The following is a 23,850-nucleotide window of genomic DNA, read 5'->3' on the forward strand; positions in this document are numbered from 1 at the left end:
GAAATTAGTGGAAGTTTGAGATCCAGGAGGATGCAGGCGACGTGTTGGTGTGCCGTGTTACTCCTGACGCCAGCAGTCTACCTGGTGAGTTGTATTTGTTTGTTTGTTTGTCCATATTTTGTCATTTCATTGTTCTATCTTTTTCTGTCTGGACAATTTGAACAGTCTTTTTACAACTCAAAACATTCACAAGCGAAGGCGCTTCAATATTTAGGCTGTGATATGCATCTGTCACAGCAGGGCATACACCTATATGTCCGTGTTAGTAGTGAGTCCTGTGTCGTTAAGTATTGGTAAAACGACACATAGGCTAACACATACTTATGCTTGGGGTGAGAATAGAAGCGGACTTTGGCCATTCTATATTATGAGTGCCATTGCTTTTCAACGATAATTTACGCGTTGCCATTCGATCGCTGTGCGTTATTGTAGGCATACTTGTCCAATTAATTGTGGGAAAAAAAGTGTAAACATCTGGTTGCACCTAAAGGAAAGATCTAAGTAGTTCTGAATATGTATCTGATTGAAATGCTGTACACTAAGGCGTGCTGTGATAAAAGAAAGAAAGTAGAAACGCCTTAAAAAATGCAATACAACCCTCTCCATGCGCGTAAAACGGAAGGTGAGTTGGCGCAATTCAAAGAACACGTCTCGTGGGGGCGCCATAACAAACCAAAAGGAGCACATCCAGGTGCGTCTGTACTGTATGTCTACTTTGGTTGGCTATTGCCTACCTTTCTGAATCTTTGTTTGATTTCACTTTTATTTATTTTGGTGGTATTTCCACAAACAATATTGGACCTACACAGAGCATAATATTGCTCACAATAGAAACAGTGTAAAGGCTAACAAAGTATGTGGTTAGTTTGTATTGTGGGCTACAACTCAGCATGAACTTGTGAAATATGAAAATGTTCGATTCACATTCATGAAGGCATATTTAATAGCATATCATTGAAAAATAAAGTGTGGTGTTTCACTACCAAAATGTGTGAAACGTTTACAATCACATATTGTGTTTTGTTCTTTTCAATCACATACATATTTCGTTGAATAAATTCAACTTCCATATGAACAATTATATTATTTACCTTGGCTTTAAAACGTTTGGCCTACTCACGGCGCTTCTGATTAGCCTACAGTGGTTGTCGTGCAGTGCGTTTAAAGTCGGTCCTTTATCCTTCGTTTTTTTCCCACAGACCTCGCTATCGCTAGCCATCGACTAGTTAATGCCATCCTAAATTATCTTCCTTTAATTCTTACTAGGAGTGAAAAGAGTGTTCCACTCTCTTAACTTCTGAAGTGTATTGTTTTTTCGGTTACTTTTTACAGGAACACAATGTTAATCTTAAACATCCGAGGAGAAAAAAGGTTGTCTAAAATACACGAAAGGTCACACACACACACACACACACACACACACACACACACACACACACACACACACTCACGTGCACGCACACACACACACACACACACACACACACACACACACACACACACACACACACGCGGCGAGTGTTTTGAGGTCTTGAGAATGCATTTATTGTTTCACAAGCGCCCCCAAAACAATACGTTTTCCTTTTACATTTTGTAAGTCATGAAACCTGTACCTAACACTGCGTTTTATTAGGTTAATACAGATTTTATTACGTTAATATACAATTTATGTGATTCTGTGTAATTCACCACACAGGTCAACAGTTACTCAACGAAAAGACTATACCCACAAATAAACGTCCACATGTTAATCAAACTCATCATACAGTATGCTGGTTGTTTGTGTAGTCTTTATCAAAGTAGGATCTGGAATAAGATCATCATCAAACGTCATCACGTTTTTCCATTTAGATTCAGAAAAACAGTGGCCTAAAATAATTCCGTAAGGAAACTTTCATGGCGCATTTGTTTATATAACACAAAATGGAAAATGTTGTACAATTGGCGAGTCTCGACATTTCTATAATTTCTTTCAAATATTTTAGATCATTATAAAAATATAGATATTTTACGAAGCCACCTGACACTCATTTTGCGTAATTTGGGGTTGTGATTACTGTCACAGGTTATCTCTCCGCATATCCTTAAACACCATTCAAACAGATGCAACAGATACCTCGATAATCTGTGTGATTTGCATCCATATTATAGGATTGTTGTAAAAGTTAAATTACATTGACCAAATTGATCATATTTGATTGGAGTGGTTCTATTCATAATAAATGTATAAGCACCTTATGATATTTCTTCCACTATTTTTATTTCCTCTCTGCTTATTTCCTCTCTTTCTTTCCTATCTGCTCAGGATTATGCCTCTAAATTAAAAACTGGACGAGAGAAGACAGTTTGAGTGGATTTTGAATTTCAGCACCACGGAACTGTCCACGGTGCTGAACCGCAAGCTTGTTTTAACGGGTCCCAGCAGAGCTTGTTGTTGGCCAAACTGGGCAATCTACCATTATGAACATAATTATTGTGGTATTCCAAGTTTGGTTTGTTCAATAACAATGTTTTAAAACGAATCAAAACATCGCTTCAAATCAGTAATGGTAACCGCTTAACAAAAACAATTTTGTAAGTGTCATTTGTCACGCCTAAACAAGCTTTTAGGTCCTCAAAATTAGTTATTTCACACTTCATTAAACTACATACAGTAAATGTTGCATTGTGTACCTGGCATTTTCATGTTGTGATGAGGGGAATACAGCGGATCATGTAGCCAAATAATCATGGATATTTATATTTGAATTAAACCCATTCGGATCTTTGGGCCTTATCTGAAATACCCTTCTTCTTCTTTTTTCTTTTGCTGTTTAAATGTCTACATTTGCCACACAATTTAGAAGACATGGACATGGATCTTTTGAATTGTGTTTATGTTTTATTGAACTCTCTACGAATTGGGTAACTAGCGTATTCAAGACTATAGCTGGATAACTTCGATGCCCTGTCTCCTCTAAAGCTAGATTATTTTCCAGCCTGTTAACTGTCGGCTTTGTCCATACCTAGGGGGATTAGAGTTGAACTTTGATGGTGTTATTTCGCGTTAAAGGCTCTTGTCTCCGCTTAATTAGCTTCTTGTCTGCGCGGCGCGCCTTGACCTCGATAGCTGCGCTCTGAAGTACAATGATGCAGGTATGAGTGGTACAACACCGCGTACTTCAGAAGGGCGGCATACAGAAATGAATTTGACCACCTATGGGTGCAAAATTCAATGAAACAGTCATTATTATAATCCATATGGTAGAGTAATTTTTTTCCTTGTCTCTGTGTGTGTGTGTGTGTGTGCGTGTGCGTATGTGTGTGTGACACCGCATTGACCAAACGGCTTGGCTATGGCACAGTCAAAGGTGTCTGACATCCCTGTGACACTGAAGGTTTTGCTCCCATGAGTGACTTAGTGACATAGTGCTCAGACAGTGTGAAAAACATGTTCCCTGAATGGCAGGTTCACTCCTATGGCTTCAACATGATGCTGTTACTGGCAAGCAGATCTCCCCCCAGTCACACCAGTGCACTGGCATTCCACTTGAGGGACTGACACAGACAGCTGCTTAACCAGAGCCCCTATCACCATTACGATCAACCATCTTTATTACTCAGGTTGTAAATCGGGCCTGATTTGCCAAGCAGACGGAGAGAGAGTACAATGGGAGAGAGAATGCCCCATTGAGATCAGCCTGTGAGGCTAAGGCACACACACATTGTCAGCGTACATTCTGTGACCCGGTGTTGCTGTAGCTTAGTTAACCGGAAGCCTGCGAATCAAGTTTCAACAGGGGGGGAAAGAGAAGCAATGTGTTGCTGTTGCATGATGGTCTGGCACAGTCGATGGTATGGTTGTCAGGAGATATTAGATGATGTGTCATCATCACATCCTGCCATAATGAACCTGTGTTGTATCAGACCAATTGGATTTAGTTTGTTCAGTAAATGTACACACACGTATGCACAAGCTCACACACACAGACACACAGACACACACACACACACACACATATCAGTGTGTAATAGCAATTTTGTCCAATCCAATTGATTTTTGTAACCATACACACCGTGAGCAGTGCTTAGTTCTCGGTGGAGGGACACTGTGTATGGGATTATATGGGGGCGTCAGACAGTACTACTTGAGACCAGGCGGAGAGCAGAATCAGAGCACAAAAGTTCAGAGAGTTCAGTCTCTGAGCACAGCTATGTAATCCACTGCCATATCCCCCCCAGCCCCTTCAGCACGACAGAATGGTCCAGGAGCGGCTCTGTTCCATATGAATTAGCAGTCAAGTATATACTTTGCCACAGCGGCTCAGGTGCCTCTCAACTGGTTAAACAACACCACTACCTGGATGCAGATGACCACCGACTGTAATTTGGCGGAAGGGATTTCTGTGAATCATTCATAGCAATTGACCAGCATTTTTTGTGTTTTCTTCCCCATAAAGGCCTACAAGAGGTTTCCTTTGGAACACTTGAATAGGTTTAATATGGTTCAACTACTTTACTGTACCACGCCACTCCATAGTGCCAGGCTCCCAGACGTGCTTCGGTATTGTTGACCTTTGACCCTCAATCAGAGAGTTGATACAGTGTGTTAATACAGAAGCCCCCCCCCATGGCCAGGTAATAGACACTCTTGACATTTCAAGGTGACCCGATCCTTCCTGTGGTGCTATTGAACTGTGCTTGTCATGAGCCCCACTTATGGCACCAGGGGCCTGGGGGCAGTGCTCTTTCATCATAGGCGAGTCTCCCTGTGGACCAATGAGATGCTCCCAGACACTCTCTGAGCTTTGGCAACATAGACAACAAAGCTTGACCTTGATTTGGGGCTGAAAGTCAATGATGATGGCATAGAGTTGTTGAAATCACCCCTTAGCACCCCAGCTTAATTGTTGACTGCATGGATCATTACAGTGTTGTTTACTCAAATCCAGGAGGGAAAAGCTAGAACACTGGCAAATATTCACAGCAAAGACTATTCAGATCTTTTGATGGTATTTTAATTGGAAAATATTTCATTGCTGATGACCCCCAACCTGCACGCATCTCACGACAACCCACACCCCTGACTGTGCATAGGGGATCAGACACAACGGTGTGTGTGTGTGTGTGTGTGTGTGTGTGTGTGTGTGTGTGTGTGTGTATGTTTGTTTGTGTGTGTGTGTGTGTGTGTGTGTGTGCGTGCATGCTTGCACCAGTGTGTCCTTGTGTGTGTGTGTGTGTGTGTGTGTGTGTGTGTGTTTTGGGGTGATAAATGACCACATCCTCCATTCTCTCCTCCATGCACTGCTCCAGATTTTCAATCGCATACAGGGTTCAAAGGTCAAAGCTTCAGCTGACCAATGAAGGGCACCGGTTCTGGAAAATCCAACTAAGGCATGACCTGGGTTTGACTCTCTGGGGGACATTTCTCTGTCTGCTCCATATATAGCCATGCTTCTGCAATCCCACTCTGGGAGGGAAGCATGTGGCACCTTGATAGCAGTTGCTTTGTAAAGGTCCTTGGAAAACGGTTTCTAAAGCAGGAAATGACCAAGTAACCCTTGTACAACCTGCTTTGACATCTTCAGATACCCAGAGGACTCTGAAGTATCTTAAGTGCTCTTAAAAACTAGGCGTGCCAAAGCTGAAAGTGGCATTTTCATTGACCTGAAGAGGCTTTCAAAAATCTTATTAACAATGATCGATGATGATTTACCTTCAGTGAGTTTTCAGGTGGCGCAAATATCCAATGTAATTATTTATATAATTGAGGTCTTGCCTCTGGGTTTTTTTCTAGGTTTAAATCCATCCTATAAAAGCATGTTATGACCAACAGCTCTTTGGTTATTGTCGCTGTACAGATGCTATATGCTTTTCTGGATACAAATGCACTGGACTGGATGTTGTCCCTGCCTTAGTGAATTGGCTGCCGTGGTGGTGATGGATTGCCTGTGTCTGATGATGGGCTTGATTGACCACAGAAACAGAAGCCGTCTCAGACACTGTGCTCCTGCTCGGCTGGCTCTGTGAGGCGGGGAGGGGGGTCGGGCGGAGGAGGAGGAGGATGAGGAGGAGGAGGAGGGATAGGAGGAGTGCTGGTGTGCCGCTCTTCCCTCCAGCGCACACGTGGGTGATGGATCTGCCATCAGGGGCTGCCGCCGAGTCCGCCTCGCAGTCCGAGAGTCACGGCACCCGCTGATGGGAATTACCAGCGACGTCCGTTATCTTCCAGATCTTTCCATCCCGTTAGGTTACAATGATTGGCCATGCGGGAGCTTTAGGCCCGCTCCAGGCACACGTATGGTGAGGCTTAAAAAAAATAAAAAAATAAACCTGAGTGATGAACACATGTCTAAGCACTCTTAACACCCTGGCTGTCGACAGAACAGTACCTCGCATTTACAAATGAATACTGCATCCTGCCTTTGGATTCCATAAGGTTTTTTTAAGTGAATATATCTTATAGGACAATTTTCACATCAGATTGTAATCATGAAATTAACTCGTCAAGATGTGTCATAATTCTCGTACGGGAAATGAAGGTGCTGTTAGATCTGCATGTATTTTTAGTGCAAGGTACTTTCACCTGACAGGCTAAATGGGAATATAAAGAGGATTTGTCCAACTTTTGTCCTTGAAGAGGTGAAGCAGAAATGAATTGGCGATGTTATTGCAGGTTTTAAAGGAGATATACATATGAAATATGGAGAAAAGGATGTTGAGGATTGGAGAGAGATGGGGGTGAAGATAAAGTGAGTTGATTGTCTTTTATTGCTGTATGTGTAATAGCACATCCCGTTTGTTGTTGGCATGCCTACAGTGCAGTTTGTGTGTCATTTTCGGTTGCTCTCAACTCTCTGGATTGCTTGTGCTTTTGCTGTCACTTCAGGCAAACAAGGGCACATTTTGGAGAAGACTGGAGACAGATGTGATTATGGAAGTTGTAAAGCTCCATAGTTTTAGACTGCAGTGATGAGCAATAAAGTATGTTAGTGTTACAACAAACTGTCACAACAAACTGTCTGCTGTTATTGCTTTATTACCCAGTCTTGGTGGAGTATCTGCTGAAACATACAGGCCTATCTTGCCTCCCTTTAGGTTAACTCAAATGGTGTGTGTCACCATTGATTCACTCGTTCCTGTACTTATCAGCTGTTCCCAGCAAGCTTTTAGGTCAGAGGTGGCACAACAAGTTGGAGTTGAGCAGATTAGTCTGAGCTACAAAAGGTGTTTTGTGTGGCTTCTTTTTTTTTTTAATGATAATCAAATTACATTTGCTGTGCACACACTTGTATTGCTTATCTTGAATTTACTAATCAATAAGTAATACCATAGACACTAATTGCAGAATTAGAGAGTGAGAACTTGCAGTCCAAGTTCATGAAAAGGAAAACGAGTTATGACTGTGGACCAGTCCAATGGAATAGACCAATCAGAGTGCTTATCACTCCCTATGCAGCAAATGACAGCACCTCATTACTTACTGGAGCCTGGGAGATTCCAGCACTATTGATTTCCAGATGTACAATTATATCTTTGCCCCATACTGGCTTCCAGCCATCGAGGAAAGTCGAAAGAAATGAAATAACTCTGAGGTTTTCTGTGGTGGAGGGCTGTCGCTGACAGCTGTCAATCATGTGTCACCTTGATGAAACTCATCCTTTAGTGTGGCGTATCACGCCGGCTCTCTGATATGGAAGAGAAGAGGAAGGTGAGGAGACCTCCCCCTCTATTCGTGTCCTTATCTCTCTTTCTTATTTGCTCTCTCTTTCTCTCCTCGTCTCACTATCTCTCTCTCCGTCTCTCCATTCCCTGAACAGAGACGCTCACACAGAATCACATGAATAAGTCCTGTTATCAGAGTGAACCTGTACTTCTAATGGAAGCCTTTCTCTGGGAGTCACATATAGAGCAGGTTATTGTTTGCCACTGGTCTGTGTGTGTTCAGCTCATCACACCATCCATGTTTTCACTTTCTGCAGTGGAAATAAATTCAGTGCCATTGTGCTATCCAAACATGCAGAGTAAATATACATCTTTTCCCCTCTGTTTACAGTGAAAAACTCAATTTCATAGAATGCATTCTTGATTGAAATCTTGAACTCAAAAGCACTTGGAAAATATGGCCATAACTTATAAATAATTGGACAAAGACTGTTGACAGGCAACCTGAAGATTAAGGCTGTGGGATAAACAATTCCACTTTAAACAAATAACACAACTTTAAAGCCTTTATTAAACCTTCATAAACTTTCGTAAGACCTACATAGATGCTTCACAAATCATGTATGAACAAAACCATGCTGTATAGCCAACAGTACATGGTGGCACCAGCTGAATGGTTCTGTTTTTTCTTTTTAAATGCCAGATGAACTACAGTAGATAATGATATTTCTGACCCCTCTATTTAACACACATACGGCATCTCTTCTTACTGCGATACAAACCTCCCAGTGCCCATTTCAATACATACAGGGTATCAGTTCTCCCTTTATCTCTCTGAGATCAGAAGACATTTTAAACTTCAGAAGTTTAAGGGGTTGCGTCTCTCTCTTTCTCTCTCTCTCTCTCTCTCTCTCTCTCTCTCTCTCTCTCTCTCTCTCTCTGTATATGCTGGAGCATTTATCAAATCAATTACTGCTGATGGGAGTTCCTCTAACAGGTAGTGAGGTGTCTCGGCACTGATTCATCCTGTCCCTTTGATGGATGGGCTCTGTTCTCTGAGTGCTGGGCCCACAGCTCGGAGAGAGCACAGACGATCTGTCAGGCCTCACAGGCCATTACTTAAAACATTAGCCTCCCTAACAGCTACTGTTTCATGGGGCCACAGACAGGTGCCCATGATCCCTCTCAGATTGTTTCCTGGAGTTGGGAAGGTGTGTGTGGGTATGTGTGTGTGTGTGTGTGTGTGTGTGTGTGTGTGTGTGTGTGTGTGTGTGTGTGTGTGTGTGTGTGTGCGTGTGTGTGTGTGTGGGGTGTGTGTGTGTGTGTGTGTGTGTGTGTGTGTGGGGTGTGTGCGTGTGCGTGTGCGTGTGCGTGTGCGTGTGAGTGTATTGGCAGAATTTCAATTCTGCCCCAATCTTCTTAAGTTTACCATCCCCCGGAAGGAAGAAGGCTGTGAGCTCTGTGGAATGAGGATAAGGGATATATTGTATTGTAGGGATTTGAGTGTTATAAGATTTGATGGACAGCCATGCACACCAGCCATGCCATATGAAATCCATTTCTGAGTGTGTCATCCTGAGTGTATTTCAAGAATTGTGCTTCAAAAGGTATGTGCGATGCTGTTATAGGAAAATGTGTATTTGCACCACTTTCTGCCCATAAAAACCACTCTCTATGTCTTCCTCTCTCCATATATTAGGGACTCAGCTAAAATCTCAGAACTATTTGGCTCAATGTCTCAAGTTAATGGCTCGAGCAATAAAGCTATTCCAAAACTGCTCCAAAGTTAATTGAATGTGTTTTCTGCTGCAGATTTTTTTTATTAGTCAGCATAAATGCATCTATTAATCTTTTTTGAAGATCAAACAGAAGGGGGAAATGGAAGAGAAATGTCTGGCTGGATTGCTGGCAGTGTTTCACTGTCTCTGCAAGCAGGTCAAGCTTCCTGTTCAGAGGTGAATGGGGCTGATACAGAGCTCTCTTTTTCATTGTGTGATGAGTGACAGGGCAGAAATGTAGCAGCAAATTAACTGCCAGCTTTTGAAAGGCTCCTGTAGCACTCAACATGGCGTTGGCCTGTCATCCCACTTCACCTGTTCCCCCAGTGCTCAGACTACTCTTAGCTCAAACACCTGCCTAGATCATAGAGTACTGAATGTGATATATACTCATAAAGTGTTGGTCATCATTAGCCTTAGGACTACTCATCAAAAACCTGATTCTGCTGGTGTCCTACTGGTCAGAAATGAAGTCCGCCTCTCTGCTTCGACAACTCCCAATTCCTCCTTGCACAGTATTTTTAGACTGTGAAGAGATTCATTAGAGCAATGGGAGATCAAGTCTCTCGTAGTGTAGTAATACATGAGCGATGGATGGGTACAGTGGGGGAAGGGAGGAGTGAAATTGGTTCTATAATCCCCCTTTTAAATAGCTCCTTCTTCTCAGCCCTCCTCAATGGATGTACTGAAATAGGCAGCTTTCAGTCACGGGGGAGAGTGAAGTTCCCACAGTGAAGTTACAGTCCTGTAGGAAATGTGACACAAGCATAACTAAGATTTAGCTGTCCAACATGGCACACCCATAGACATATTATGCACAAGACTCAGAAGTATGGGTAGAGTTAAGTATTAGTGCATGTCTATGAGAATAGCAGCATAATCAGAAGAGGGATGAAGAGGCTCAATTTAACCCCAGCAAGCTGCAGTTGCAGCCAAATACAACTACAATGACCAATGGGCTTATTTCATATGGCTTAGTAATACACAACCACCCCCTCAGTGCTTTATACATTGATATCAGCAAGTCGTTAAGGAGCAAAGAGGAATTTGTAGCTTTGTAATAGTTGTAGCTTCTGTTTTAGCCTCTTGGCAGTTTATCCTCTAACAGTCGCCAAACCCTTATTTAGATTACACGCTACATTATATTGTTTGGTGCTCCTTTTAACTTAAAGCGATGTTCCATTCCATTTACATCGTGTAGTTGTTTTGCACTTGGATTTGATATCGTCACCTATGTCAAATCGGTTTTATGTGCGTATCTCGCTTCTTTCAATAAGATATCTTAAACACATTCCAAACACTCGAATCAAGGGTATGTTACGCAAACGCTGCTTCTGAGTAATTTGTCCGTTTTACTTTTTTGATAAATGATTGATAAACCCACTTTTGAAGCTACATTTCATTGCAAATTCTAATCCAAGCTCTAATCCAAAAGTGACGTTTCGGTTTCTCGTTGACAGCGTTGCGCGCCTGCGGCAACCCCACCCAATGGACCGATTAGTGTCGCCAGTGCAATAGATCTAAGCGTATTTGTCAGGAAATAAGTCTGATGTAGACTACTGACTACGTTTAAAACAGAGCACAACATTTTATTTGAAAACGGACACAAAGTATTTCAGAGTTGAGTTTGAGTCTTGTTATGTACTTTGAAATATGGCGATTCCGACAGAAATTGAGATAATCTTATATAGCCTACGATCAATGCACGTAAAAACTGTGGGGTAGTGTACTACTTCGAATATTAGTGCTAGTCAACTATACGATGTGATTAGAGTGGAGCATCCCTTTAAGATCCTCTGAAAGTGTCAATGTTCAATACTGGAGCACCAGTGCCGAATGTACTGTAATTGCAAATTAGCAAAGAACTCTACAGCTGAATCTGTGAGTTATCGGGGATGTTTGTGTATTTACCAGTATTTACCAGTTACTGTACATGATGAAAAATAGGGCCCACATGCTCAATACTGTTCAGTACTATAGGTTCATTCAGGTAGAATTCTGCACGGAAAATCGTATTCCCTCTCCGAAAAAGAGGCTGAGTTGACCCTCCCAGCTTCATTGTAAGGGATAATAACAGCACATAGCAAAACCATTTAAGGTTAAATCTAGCATTTAAAATCCACTTTCATTTGTAATGCCACTGCTTCTCCCGCATGGCCATAAGTGTAAGTCATTCTGAATTAATCTTTTTTTTCCCTCTCCTCTCGCTGTGTATCAGACACACCAGCGTAAGCTGCTCTGAATATCTCAGCCAGTCAGCAGTGCGGGGTATCAGTGGCGATCCACTGTCGTGGTGCGTTATGGAAATCCTCTATTTACACCTAAAGCATGTCCTGTAATAACATTGGTGGCTGAAACGTGCACAGGATTCCCTAAGTCTGCTTCACAGTTAAATTGTGTTTTTCTGAGAGAGAAAAAAGGTAAAATCTATTGTGTATGTATACGACATAAAAGTGGCCTCAAATTTAAATCTGTTCTCTACATGAACATGTTCTCTACATGAATGTTGCCTAATGCAACATGACTAATGCCCAACACGATGCAGAGACATGGTTTCCTAGCTGGAACGTGAGATTAGCTCCATGCTCACTCCCCATCAGTCTGAGGATGTCCCTAGCCCTGTCTTTCGTGATTAATGGTGCAGAGAGTCAGGCTGAAAGGCAAACTGTGAGGACAATGAGGATTTTAAATGGACGTGACTTCTACAAAAGCGCCACTGTGGCACTGGACAATAGGGGAGGTCTTGACTTAGACAAAGCCGACCTGAACCCCTTTTGTTCAAATTTCAGTGGCTGCTTTGTAGTGAGGGCTGTGTGGAAATTGCTAAATCAGGACCATCTACAGTGTTACAAATGAGTTTTTATTCTGTAATTCTGCGACGGACAAGGTTGAGGTGTGCCCCCCCCATAAGGGGATGCTGGTGTGTGTTTGATTCCATTCCTCATTCCATTCCATTGGAGTACAGCAGTGGAGTCTGGTGGAGGTAGAAATCCACCAGCCTCCCTTACTATACTCCCATGTGATGAAATGACAGTTGTCTACAACTGTGTTTCTTACAGGCCTCCCCCTGGGGTCTCCCACATCGCCAGGGTGTCTGTGGTGCATGTTGTCACGGTGACAGCACTCCTGAGTGACGGTGGCCTCTTCCTGCTTGGTCAGACAGACTGCTGTTGGCACGCAGTGGTTCGTTACATGGTAGTTCCCCAAGGAGGAGGAGAGCAGTTAGGGTTGGTGGGGGAGGGTGGAGGGGGAGGGAGGGAGGGGGGGGGGGGTTGGTGTGTCTAGTATAGCCCATGCTGAGGGTTAGTTGATTTAATTTTCAGCCTAGGCAGTCACCGGCAGGTTTAATAGTCTCTGAGCAGATAACCATAGAGCTTTGACACTATATGCCGTAGTGATATTCGTCAGCCACTAATTCAGCTCAGAAGCATTATTGTAGGTAGAAATCTGAGTGAGAAGAAGAGAAATAGACTTTTGGTACAGATAAAGGAGCATACTTTCCTCTCTCTTTAACAAGATGGCATGAAATGCAAAACGCTTTCACCCTCCAGTCTGTGGGTTCAGACATGACACAGGCCTTTGATTTTCCTATTAGCTCTTAGAGTGGAGGAACCACGGCCTACCTGGCTTATGATGTTACAATGAAGCCTGGAGTTAGTGTCACACTCGGTCAGGCATGCCTAACCTTGCCTCCCACACACCCTCGACACACACACACATGCACGCACGCACACACACACACACACACACACACACACACACACACACACACACACACACACACACACACACACAGGCTTCACATGGGCTTTATGTGGTCTGATAAGACACACACACACACACACACACACATGCAGAAATACACACACACACACGCACTCACACACGCACGCACTCACACACACACACACACACACACACACACACACACACACACAGGCTTCACATGGGCTTTATGCGGTCTGATAAGACACACACACACACATGCAGAAATATACACACACACACACGCACTCACACACGCACGCACTCACACACACACACACACACACACACACGCACACACACACACACACACACACACACACACAGGCTTCACTTGGGCTTTATGCGGTCTGATAAGAGCTAATCTCAAGCTAGCTGCTGTTCATTTACAGCTGAGCTTACCTAGATCCCACACTAAAGTTGCAGGCCAGGCCCTCAAATCTCTTCAAGTCCGTTCCAGTGGCAGCACTAAGATGTAGCCTGGTACTCGTCGGTCTACTTCATTGAAATGAAAATGAACTTCATTCCGTGGTATGTTTAAGCAGCGCAGCCGGGAATACATGCCTTGAATAGAAGGCAATTGGCCTGAATTTAATTGGAATAGTGTGATAAGGTGGGATGTTTCAAGTTCAGTTGCTTGAATTCCATTAGGTTTTTTAGGAATCCATATTTTGCGTGAGTTCTGAGAAAAACTGTTTCTCTCTCGCTTTGTGGTGATTATTGAATACATTTCCGTGATTTACTTATGTTTTTAGTCAAATAATTTTTTATTTTGCTCCGAAGAATAGCAGAAAACTGTAAGCTAAACAAGCACTATATCAGTCAGGCCTTCATTTAGAGCATGCTAATATTTATATATCTCTATTTCCTTTCAATCAGGAAATGTTTATGGCGAATCAAACAGCTGTAAGAAAGACGTACTCAAAGTGTAATGATCTCATTTATCTCAAATGTATTAGAATCAACAGGGATTCACATTGCTGTCTCTCTGTTACCAACCGGGAGCTGTGTCCTTGTTTATCATCCCGAAAGGATGAAGATGCGGATGTTGTACACATGGACACACTCTTATCCAAGTTGGTCATCCATCTTAGAGTCATCAACTGTCTGGTCTTGTCCATCAACCTCTTAGGCATTGGATATATAGATAGTTGTTTTCTTATACAGTGAATGTGCCTTAAAGCCCCAATCTGTAATTTATTTTTCTGGTAAATAGCTTGATCCTGACACATTGTTTGGTAAACTCAGGGTTGTGGCTGGAGTAGTCTCACTAAGTCAAACTCTCCTTTTAAATATCTGACGGTGCACCCATGGAAAAGTGCTGACAGGAGGCGGTGCATCCAGTGAATTTCACCAGCGGCACACAGATTCTATTGAGGAATCAAAACGAGTGTTTCAAATGGAGGCAAGTTTTTTTTTACAAGAAATAGAGAATTGAATGCACACTGCTCACCTGCGCAATGATGGCATTGAAAACGTATTCAGCTAACTCCAAGTTTTCATTTCATGCAATGCGTGCACATCGGTTTGTAATGGGCGGAGGAGGAGGATCATCACGTGGAGCCTGACTCTGAAAAGTTTCGAGGATTGTGTGGACTTGCTTACAACTTCCGACCACACTTTTTATATCCTGGGCCCCCAGAATCTCTTTTGGGATCCGAGATTAGGGCTGGAGCAATATAACTGCCCCCAAACCATCGACACATTTATGGATGCAACAGATGACCTTCCATGAGATCAGCCATTTATGTATGTATCCATACATATTTTTAAGCTATAAATTCTGTGTTTATTAGCGACAACAACATTTTACACATTGCACCTTAAAGATACTGCTATTGGCACATCCTCCTTTGTCTGCTTTCTCTAGCCCCCTTGCCCCTCTCTCTCTCTGGTCTGGGGTGACCTGATGGCCAAACAAAATGGAGGACAGTAACAAACTAAAAAAAAAAAAATATGAAATGCAATTACAAATGCTCAATAGAGAGAATTAAAGGGATCCTGCGACTACATCTTCCTGTGAGTTATTTGTGTCCTCAACCACTAAATCATATTGATTAAAACTTGTCATGGATTTAAAATGAGGTCCTGAGGGGTCATTGAAAGCAGAAATGGCAGTTTATTGGATTATGGGTTTAATTTGATTTTGAACAACGACCGTGCATAGTAATGCCAGCCTCCGTAGTGACTCTCTCTCTCTTTACCTGACTCCTGAACTCTCTCTCTCTTTACCTGACTCCTGAACTCTCTTTCTCTTTCTCTCTCTTTCTGCTTCAGAGGAGAAATCTTCATTCTGATCCCTCCAAAACTCAAATAAAGGGATGCGCTGCTCTCCAGGGCATCACATTGCAGCATATTTACATACCTTTACATGTCTGTCTCTGGCTTTGAGGTGGTATAAAGTACAGTCATTTCAGCCCACTAACCAATAACTTTTCTTACTGCCACGGTACAGGTGTGTTTTATTTAAATGTGTTGACCAGTGGAACATTTTTTCTCCCTCTTTCTGCCTCCAGGGAGGTACATTTAATTTAATTTCAGGAACAAATTATTTCTCTTGCTGTCTTTGACTTTCACTGTGGTTACTATACAAATAATTCCAAGCTATTTTGCAATGGCTCTTTTTTAAAAGGTCAGCTGGATTAGTCATTGTTATAGAAGGCACATTGGGTCCACCCTGTGTCCTCTCTTGGGCCTAGCATACTGCATTGACTATGAATTATACTGTCATTGATGTACAGTATGTGCAAGCATGCACATATCTGTGTTTATGTGTGTATTGGTGGCAACCAGAGTTTGTGTATGAATAGGCTGTAATTTCAATGGAAGCTACATTTCTATGTGTCGTTATGATGATTTATATAGAATGGTGGACTGTTTAGTGCTCTTGTATGGCAGTATGAATGGTAATCAACGTGTGACATTTCCGTGAATTTGATTAGAGCTCTTCCATCAGAAATCTTTTGAAAGATGGTTTGAGAGATGGGGTTGGAAGGGAAAGACCCTTTGCCAGATAGCTTAAGCCTTTGGTCGAGGGCATATTTTGTGTTCTTTCGTGGGCATACTGGACTTCTCATGGATTTAAAATGAGACAGTCATAAATAGCAAGACATAAACTGAACTACTGTCAATTTAATCCCTCTTAACCCCTCTGAATGTTCAAATATGCCGCTGCTGTAGATTCTCGCATTACCCGCTATGAGATCACTAGCCACTGTTTAACCGTTATGCTAATCGTGGAACTAATTGCATTAAATATTGCTCTCTACACAGGGCCGTGCGACAGAATCAATTGTTAATTTACATTTACTTAATTAAATTAATTTCGATACCTGTGTTTGCATAATTGTGTTGATGCATGATTAAATGACTCATTGCTTGTTTTTCTCGCCGATGACGCCTCTCTTTAAGCAGATCATTATGAATTATGAGGCTAAAACCATAGCACGTAATGCATTATATACCAGATAGCTATACATATTTGTACAGTCAATTATGTAATATGATTAGGAATTAATGCATTTGTTTATTAAGTGTAAGAAGACTAGTGGTAAGGTGCAGAAGTGGGTACTTTAAGAAGCATTATGGGAGCTGATGGTGGTGGTGGTGGTGGAAGGGGGGACGGAGGGGGGACGGGGGGGGACGGAAGGGGGACGGGGGTAGGCATTGCTCTACTTACTTCACAAACTGAAAATCTCATTAAGTGTGACACTGAAGATTAGTTGAGAGGGACCAAAGTGGAGGGAGAATGAACTCACAAAGGGCTATGAGGAGACTTTGGCTTTGTTTGCCATCATTAATTCTGCATTGAAACGGCTTGGAGGAAGCCTCGGAGTCGCTGATCAGAAGAGCCGCAGATATGACAGGCGAACAGGTGCCCTTTTTCCCTCCTAACGCTTTTCTCCCTTTTACTCCCCCCCCCCAGGTCTTAATTGGGTGAGTTGTGTATTCGGGCCATCTGCGTGCTGACAAAATAAAGCCTGCTTTGATTTATGGAGCCTCAGGACATATTAGCCTCAAGTTTTCAACAAACAAACTTCAGCAGTGTGTGTGTGTGTGTGTGTGTGTGTGTGTGTGTGTGTGTCTGTGTGTGTGTGTGTGTGTGTGTGTGTGTGTGTGTCTGGGTAAGCTCATACTGTAGAAATCTGCAAGTCAGTGATGATGATTAGTGTACTACTGTACTTACCTGGCCACGAAGGCAGAGAGAGACTGTCATTTCATTGAACTTATAACATCTAACTGAAGGCTTGTGAAGGCAAGTCTGGTCTGGTCTACTTGATAAGTTTACTACCTATTAGTACTGTAGATATATTAGTATTTTCCTCAACATAATCAACAAGCAATGCAAACTAAGCCAATAAGAGGTGAGACTTGGTAACTGAGTTGAACTGAAGAGCACGGAGTCTTAGGAAAAGAGTGTGAGATAAAGTTAGATAACAATGGAGTTTGTTGTTAGATGGTAAGATCAAGGTCAGGTTTCATATACTGTAGTAATCAGTATGTCATTTTTGTAATTTTTAGTTCTTGCTCCATTTGGCATTAAATGAAAGAACATGAGAATCTTGCATACAGATAAATACAGTATGTTCACTTGTCATACAATGCTTCGTGCTGTGAAATAATTCTCCATCAGAAATGCAAATATTTAGATTATTTGCAGCTGGGCTCATTTCCAGTACTGTATCATGAGTGGCAAACACATTTCACAATTTCAAACAGAGATTCAGTACAAAGTAAGAGATAATTGTGTTAATATAGCGTCTTTCTAGACACCAAAAGCACTGACATTGTAAAAGGGAGAACTCACCTCCTCACTACCAATGTGTAGCGCCCACCTGGGTGATGCCACAGCAGCCATTACGCACCAGAAAGCTCACCACACATCAGCTGTTAGTAGAGACGTGAGAGAAGTGTACAGTACCACTTAACGCCAGTTATGCTTTATAGTACTTCATATGACCATGAGACCAAGAGGTGGCAAAATATTAGGTTGATTAAACCAGTTGATTAAACCAAGGCCAGCCGTTCCGCTACCGATCTTTCCCATTCAAGACAGTAAAAGTTCCTATGGTAGTGGCAACAGAGGGCGCTCCTCAGTAAGGCGCAGCAAGAACAGTTAACGTTGAAGTGCAGCTAAAAAACTGAAATAAGTCAGATGTCTTTTAATATCTAAAATAATTTTCAAAGCCATATTTTGGAAAAAGCTCAGTTGGAGCCAATGTATTTACCCTCACTCTCTTTAGCAACCCCTGCTGGTACTGTGAGAGTCACCTTTGACTCCTGCAGGAGTGCTCCTAAACATTTTCTGCTTATATTCTGAAACCACAACAAATACCCTTTTTTGGAGATGGGTTGGTTAGAGCTTAAGGCCTCTCTGGGTGTCTATGGTATGGGGTGAACTCGGGGTCAGTGTCAAGTCTGTATAACGCTGAAGGCTACTGTGCTTTTCTGTTACATTACCCACTTACCGATGCGTCAGGGAGCCCATAGTAATTTTACACACACACGTTCACGCACACACACACACACACACGCACACCCACACACACACACACACACATGCACAGAAAGAGAGACGGAGAGAGAGAGAGAGATTGGAAAGTCTGCTTTAATGATGCGTCTAACAGCCTTCTTACAAGGCCATTAGGCAGTTCTAGTGCATGGACACAATGTGATATTCCAGTGCCACTTAACAGCTGTCTAGCTCTCTGCTGGGTCGGCTTGCATTCAAGCATCACTGGTTTAACCCAAGAACACAGCATAGGCTTAGTCATGTTTATAATGGTTATTTTCATAGCCAGTCCTTTTACAAGTGGGATACAGTGTATGAAGGATCTGAACATGACCCTTTGAAATGCTTTTATGTCTAAATAGCAGAAAGACTGGTTTTGAAAAGACTAGGCCTTGGCTGGGACTGGAATGGAGTACTTGGTGACAATGGCACCAATTTCTCTATCTGTAAAACCCGGATGAAGGCTAACAGGTCAAAAAGCCTTGGTTTTAACAATAAGGAAGCGTTTTAATCATCAAGTTGCTGTCTCACATTGTATGAAAGGAGCTCAGCACAGAAATAGTATGTTGCATTGTACGGGTACATACCTACACCTGTCAGGATGTGGCCAAGTTTTGTCTTGTGAAGAGGCTATTTCTGCACTGTACACACTAGCTTGGCTGGTCAACCTATTATTTTGTTGGAGGACTCTTTTGGAGATTACTTTTCTCAATTGGAGGTTAACTGTCTTTATGCTCAGGGTCACCCCTCCTTAGTTCTTCCTCCTCTTATAGAGCTGTCTATCTCTCTCTCTCTCTCTCTCTCTCTCTCTCTCTCTCTCTCTCTCTCTCTCTCTGTGTTCCTTTTCTACAGAGCTTTCATAAGGCCTCCTTTCATACAACCCATTATGCACAGGCCCCCATTCTTCTCCCAGAATAAGACTCCAGCAAATGCTTTGCCATTCTTTTACCATGGATATGATTGGAAGGTTTAAAAGGAACGAGACAGTTGGAAGCTCATCTCATCTCAAATCTTTTGTCTACTGTCTTTTACTGCAGTAAACTAAATGAGATTGGGCCTGCTCGTTCTGCTATTTTCAACATGAAGTCAGGCATCAGTCAAGCAAAGTACACCAGAAGGTTATTTGGAAAGCATTGCGTTATATTTCAGGCTTACCTTTAGAAACGCAGCACTACACTTTTATGTGCAAATGCTTTCATGCTGAAAATGCTAAGAAGTGTGACATAATTTGCATAAGTGTGACATAATTTTTAGTTGTATGTTTTACTTAGTTGTTTAGAAAAACAAAACATTGTGAGCACCAAGTTATAACAAAAATCAATCATAACAGCTAACGACATGAAGCAATGGACATAGAAATATACATTGATAAAGAACATTGTACGGTGTGTCAATATTTTAAATGAGTGCCAAACCTCAAACCATGGCAAAGGCTCTGCTAATTGACTTAACGATGCGTAGTAAAACCTTGATTACCTCCAATTAGCATTCAGATGTGTGGCAAATATTATAATTGCATTTTCTAAATTTCCCTATCCTATTAATTATTCAATTTTGTTAGTTTGCTTTAATTAGAACATGAATTCTAGAGACTGGGATACCAGTTAAAGGGTGGTGTTTGCAAGAACTTAACTGAATTCTGAAACACAATGTGTCCATCACAATATCTATCTCCTGGAGGGTGTTTGAGAGGGGTATGTCATAAGTGACAGCTGGCCACTCGAAGCTGGGTATTGATGGCTATCAGAGAGCTTGGTTCTACAGAGAGAGATGGTTTTGTGAACTCAAATGGAGATCAGAAAAGTGTTGTCAGACTGCCTGTGTCAAGTGACCTCCCGCTATTGAGAACAACAGTAAAAAAAAAAAACTTTTTACATACTCAGAAAGGCCACAGTACATGATGTCTTCACGGAGGAGAAAGATAGAACAGACAGCAACACAGAGGAAAGAGAGACAAAGCAAGTGAGAAAGAGAGAGAGAGAGAGAAAGAGCAAGAAAGAGATTCATGGAGAGAAATGCCACTCTAAGTGATCATACAGTACGTGGTGTTGTACTGTATTATGGTGTGTTCTGACTTACATGGTACACACACACACACACACACACACAGACACAGACACCACGCTGGTCTTCGTGCCCCAGCCGCCTCCCTCTCTCTAGCCTGGAGGAGCCCAGCTGTCTGAGCCTGGCCTGTAGTCAGTTGAGAGGGAGCTCTGCTGGCCTTAGAGCTGTCCATGTTTACCAGATGTACCGTCCCCTCAGGTGGACGCTGCATCTGGCAGTGCTCAGCTCCAGCAAACACACTGGCACACAGCCCAACGCATGCTGGACCAAGAAGACCTCAAGCCGAATAGATAAACATGTCTGTATACATTGCACAGTGCCCACCGACAGGACAATAGACAAACATATCCAATATGGATGAATATTCACTGCACAAATACATTCTGCAATGGACTAGGATAGGCAGAAAGAGGAAGCATTCCCTCTACATATGATACTCAAGCTCTTCGATATCTGTTCATACCGTACATGTGCTGCGGTGGGACGTTGTTCCTTTAACGTCGCTGTAGCGCTACGTTTATAGAAAGATGGCTGAGCTTCAGATGTGGTCAGTGGTGGTCACTCTCTCCCCCGATTGGTTCTCTACAGTACATCGTGATCCTCCTAACCCTGTGATGCAGGGTTGAGGCTGGTGGAGGCAGAACTCGGAGAACGGGCTCAATGTAATGCGTAGGATGGAATGAGGAATGGCATAGGAATGGTATCAAACATGTGTTTGATACCATTCCTAATTCCATTCCATGCATTCCATTCCTTGCATTACAATGCATTACAATGAGAACCTGTGGGACTGTCCTCCGCTTTCTACCTCCACTAGCCTCCACAGCTTTGATGTCATCAGATGGTGCGATACAGGAGGATTCACATCCTCCCGTGTTGATTGAAGCTATTATCACCAGTTATCCATGTGATATACGTGTGAATCCTCAACCTCAACCATGTGTTTTCTTCCCAGTTTTAAGTCATTGATAATAACTATGTACAGTATGTCTTAAATCATGCTCACCGAGTATATGCTCACATTCCATAAAATGAAAAATCATTGTGTCTCTCAGGCATAAGGCAGTCCCTCAGTGGCCCCCTTCAGCCCTTCTGAGTAGTCTAATCTTAATTAATTTTTCAGCTCAATGTTAATCTCTAAACGCTTCCCCTCACTAATTCCAGATGGAATCAGATGGGAGGGTTCAAATCAATACCTTTACAGCATCGTCTGCATATTCAATCAATACAACCTTTTTCTATTTATACTATTTCTATTCTATTTATTCATGTTGAGTATCCGTATTTGCTGTGATTTGAATTCATTGGACAGGACCAAACAGACAGGCCCAGTGTGAGATTGTAAAGTCATCTATAACTACCTGCAGTACATAGTCTAATATCTGAATGATATGTTCAGAAAAAAAAAAACATCCATTATGAATTATTTATGTACAGCACAACATATAATACAAGTTAAGTGAAATGCCTTTTAATCTGCAATTCAAAACACATTCAAGGTCACGTATTGATCTTTTTCCTTTCTTTGTTTCTCCCACCCTATGTGAGCCGTATAGACATATTCTTCCCACAATGATATGTTTAAACCCGGCTGGATTACTCTTGTGCTGACACGCACTGTGAGGCAATTCATTTCCGAAGGGCCAGCTGATTGGTAGTGAAATCTTATTTTCTAAGTATCGATCCTAGGGGCAACGCACAAAATGCAAAAACCTGGGCAAGACAAATCTGCTGTCGCGTTTTACAGTAGAAATCAGGCAATCAATGTCACACCTCTCTGCCGGGGTCTGTATGAACCTAATTCCACTCATCTGCGCTAAATGGTGAAAACGTGGGGGTTCATCAATCATCAATTCAAGGAGCACTCTTTAGGTAATAGTCTGGTCTTTACTCACTGAATAGCCACTGTGCTTATCTGTGTGTGCCAGTGGAACCCCCCTCTATCTGACGGAGGAGGAGAGGTAGCTCGGAGGAGATGGGAACAATGTCTTAGACTTTTTGTTCGCTGTGGTCTTGTTCTCACTCCGCATGCTTCATTATAATTCCCCCGACGGGAGCTGTCTGCTAACACGTTCTGAAATTGAAGCTTGCAGAAAAAATTGATTATCTCTCCCATCCGTTGGAATCAATTTGATCGGTCTGTTTTGAGGAAAGCGGCATGCCTGAATGTGAAGTCAATATTTCCTGAATCTGATATTAATATCTGCTGAAGCATCTCTTCGCCTGAGAGAGACATTTATTTGATTTTCCTCCTATTATGCCTGAAGTAACTGGGTTTGAATATGTGTCACATTGGCTAATGAAATGTATCTCTTCTCTATCTCGTTGCAGGTTACAAGTGCCCATGCCTCCAAGTCAGACCTCCTCAAGTCAGGAAGTCCCAAGTCTACGTTAAAACACATATGGACAGAAGGCAGTAAGGACTTGTCCATCAGTCGGCTGCTCTCACAGACTCTCCACGGCAAGGAGAACACCACTGCCTTGGACCTGCGCTACGACACCCCGGAGCCCTACTCTGAGCAGGACCTGTGGGACTGGCTCCGGAACACCACTGACCTGCAGGACTCCCGGCCCCGGGCCAAGCGGCGGCCCATGGTCAAGACGGGGAAGTTCAAGAAGATGTTCGGCTGGGGGGACTTCCACTCCAACATCAAGACGGTGAAACTCAACTTGCTGATCACCGGTAAGATCGTGGACCACGGTAACGGCACCTTCAGTGTCTACTTCCGCCACAACTCCACAGGCCAGGGCAACGTGTCCGTCAGCCTGGTCCCGCCCACCAAGATCGTGGAGTTTGACGTGGCGGCGCAGCAGTCGGTCATCGACGCCAAGGACTCCAAGTCCTTCAACTGCCGTATCGAGTACGAGAAGGTGGAGAAGGGTTCCAGGAACACGCTCTGCAACTTCGACCCGTCCAAGACCTGTTACCAGGAGCAGACCCAGAGCCACGTCTCCTGGCTCTGCTCCAAGCCATTCAAAGTCATCTGCATCTACATCTCCTTCTACAGCACCGACTACAAGCTGGTGCAGAAAGTGTGCCCGGATTACAACTACCACAGTGACACTCCCTACTTCCCCTCCGGCTGA

General features: G+C 42.8%; 1 protein-coding gene across 2 annotated transcripts; it reads left to right on the plus strand.

Moving 5' to 3' along the window:
- Window positions 1-23,850, plus strand: nxph1 (neurexophilin 1; the record flags this gene model as incomplete). 2 transcript variants are annotated; one of them, XM_083684816.1, is made up of 2 exons in its annotated part: window positions 1-84; window positions 23,095-23,850. In XM_083684816.1, the coding sequence occupies 2 exons, from the start codon at window positions 31-33 to the stop codon at window positions 23,848-23,850; spliced, it is 810 nt and encodes a 269-aa protein (XP_083540942.1). The 2 variants fall into 2 exon arrangements, with proteins under 2 accessions (XP_083540942.1, XP_083540941.1); XM_083684815.1 differs by having other exon boundaries at window positions 31-93.

The sequence above is a fragment of the Argentina silus genome (genome assembly GCF_951799395.1).
Source record: "Argentina silus genome assembly, chromosome: 14".
Classification (NCBI taxonomy): domain Eukaryota; kingdom Metazoa; phylum Chordata; class Actinopteri; order Argentiniformes; family Argentinidae; genus Argentina; species Argentina silus.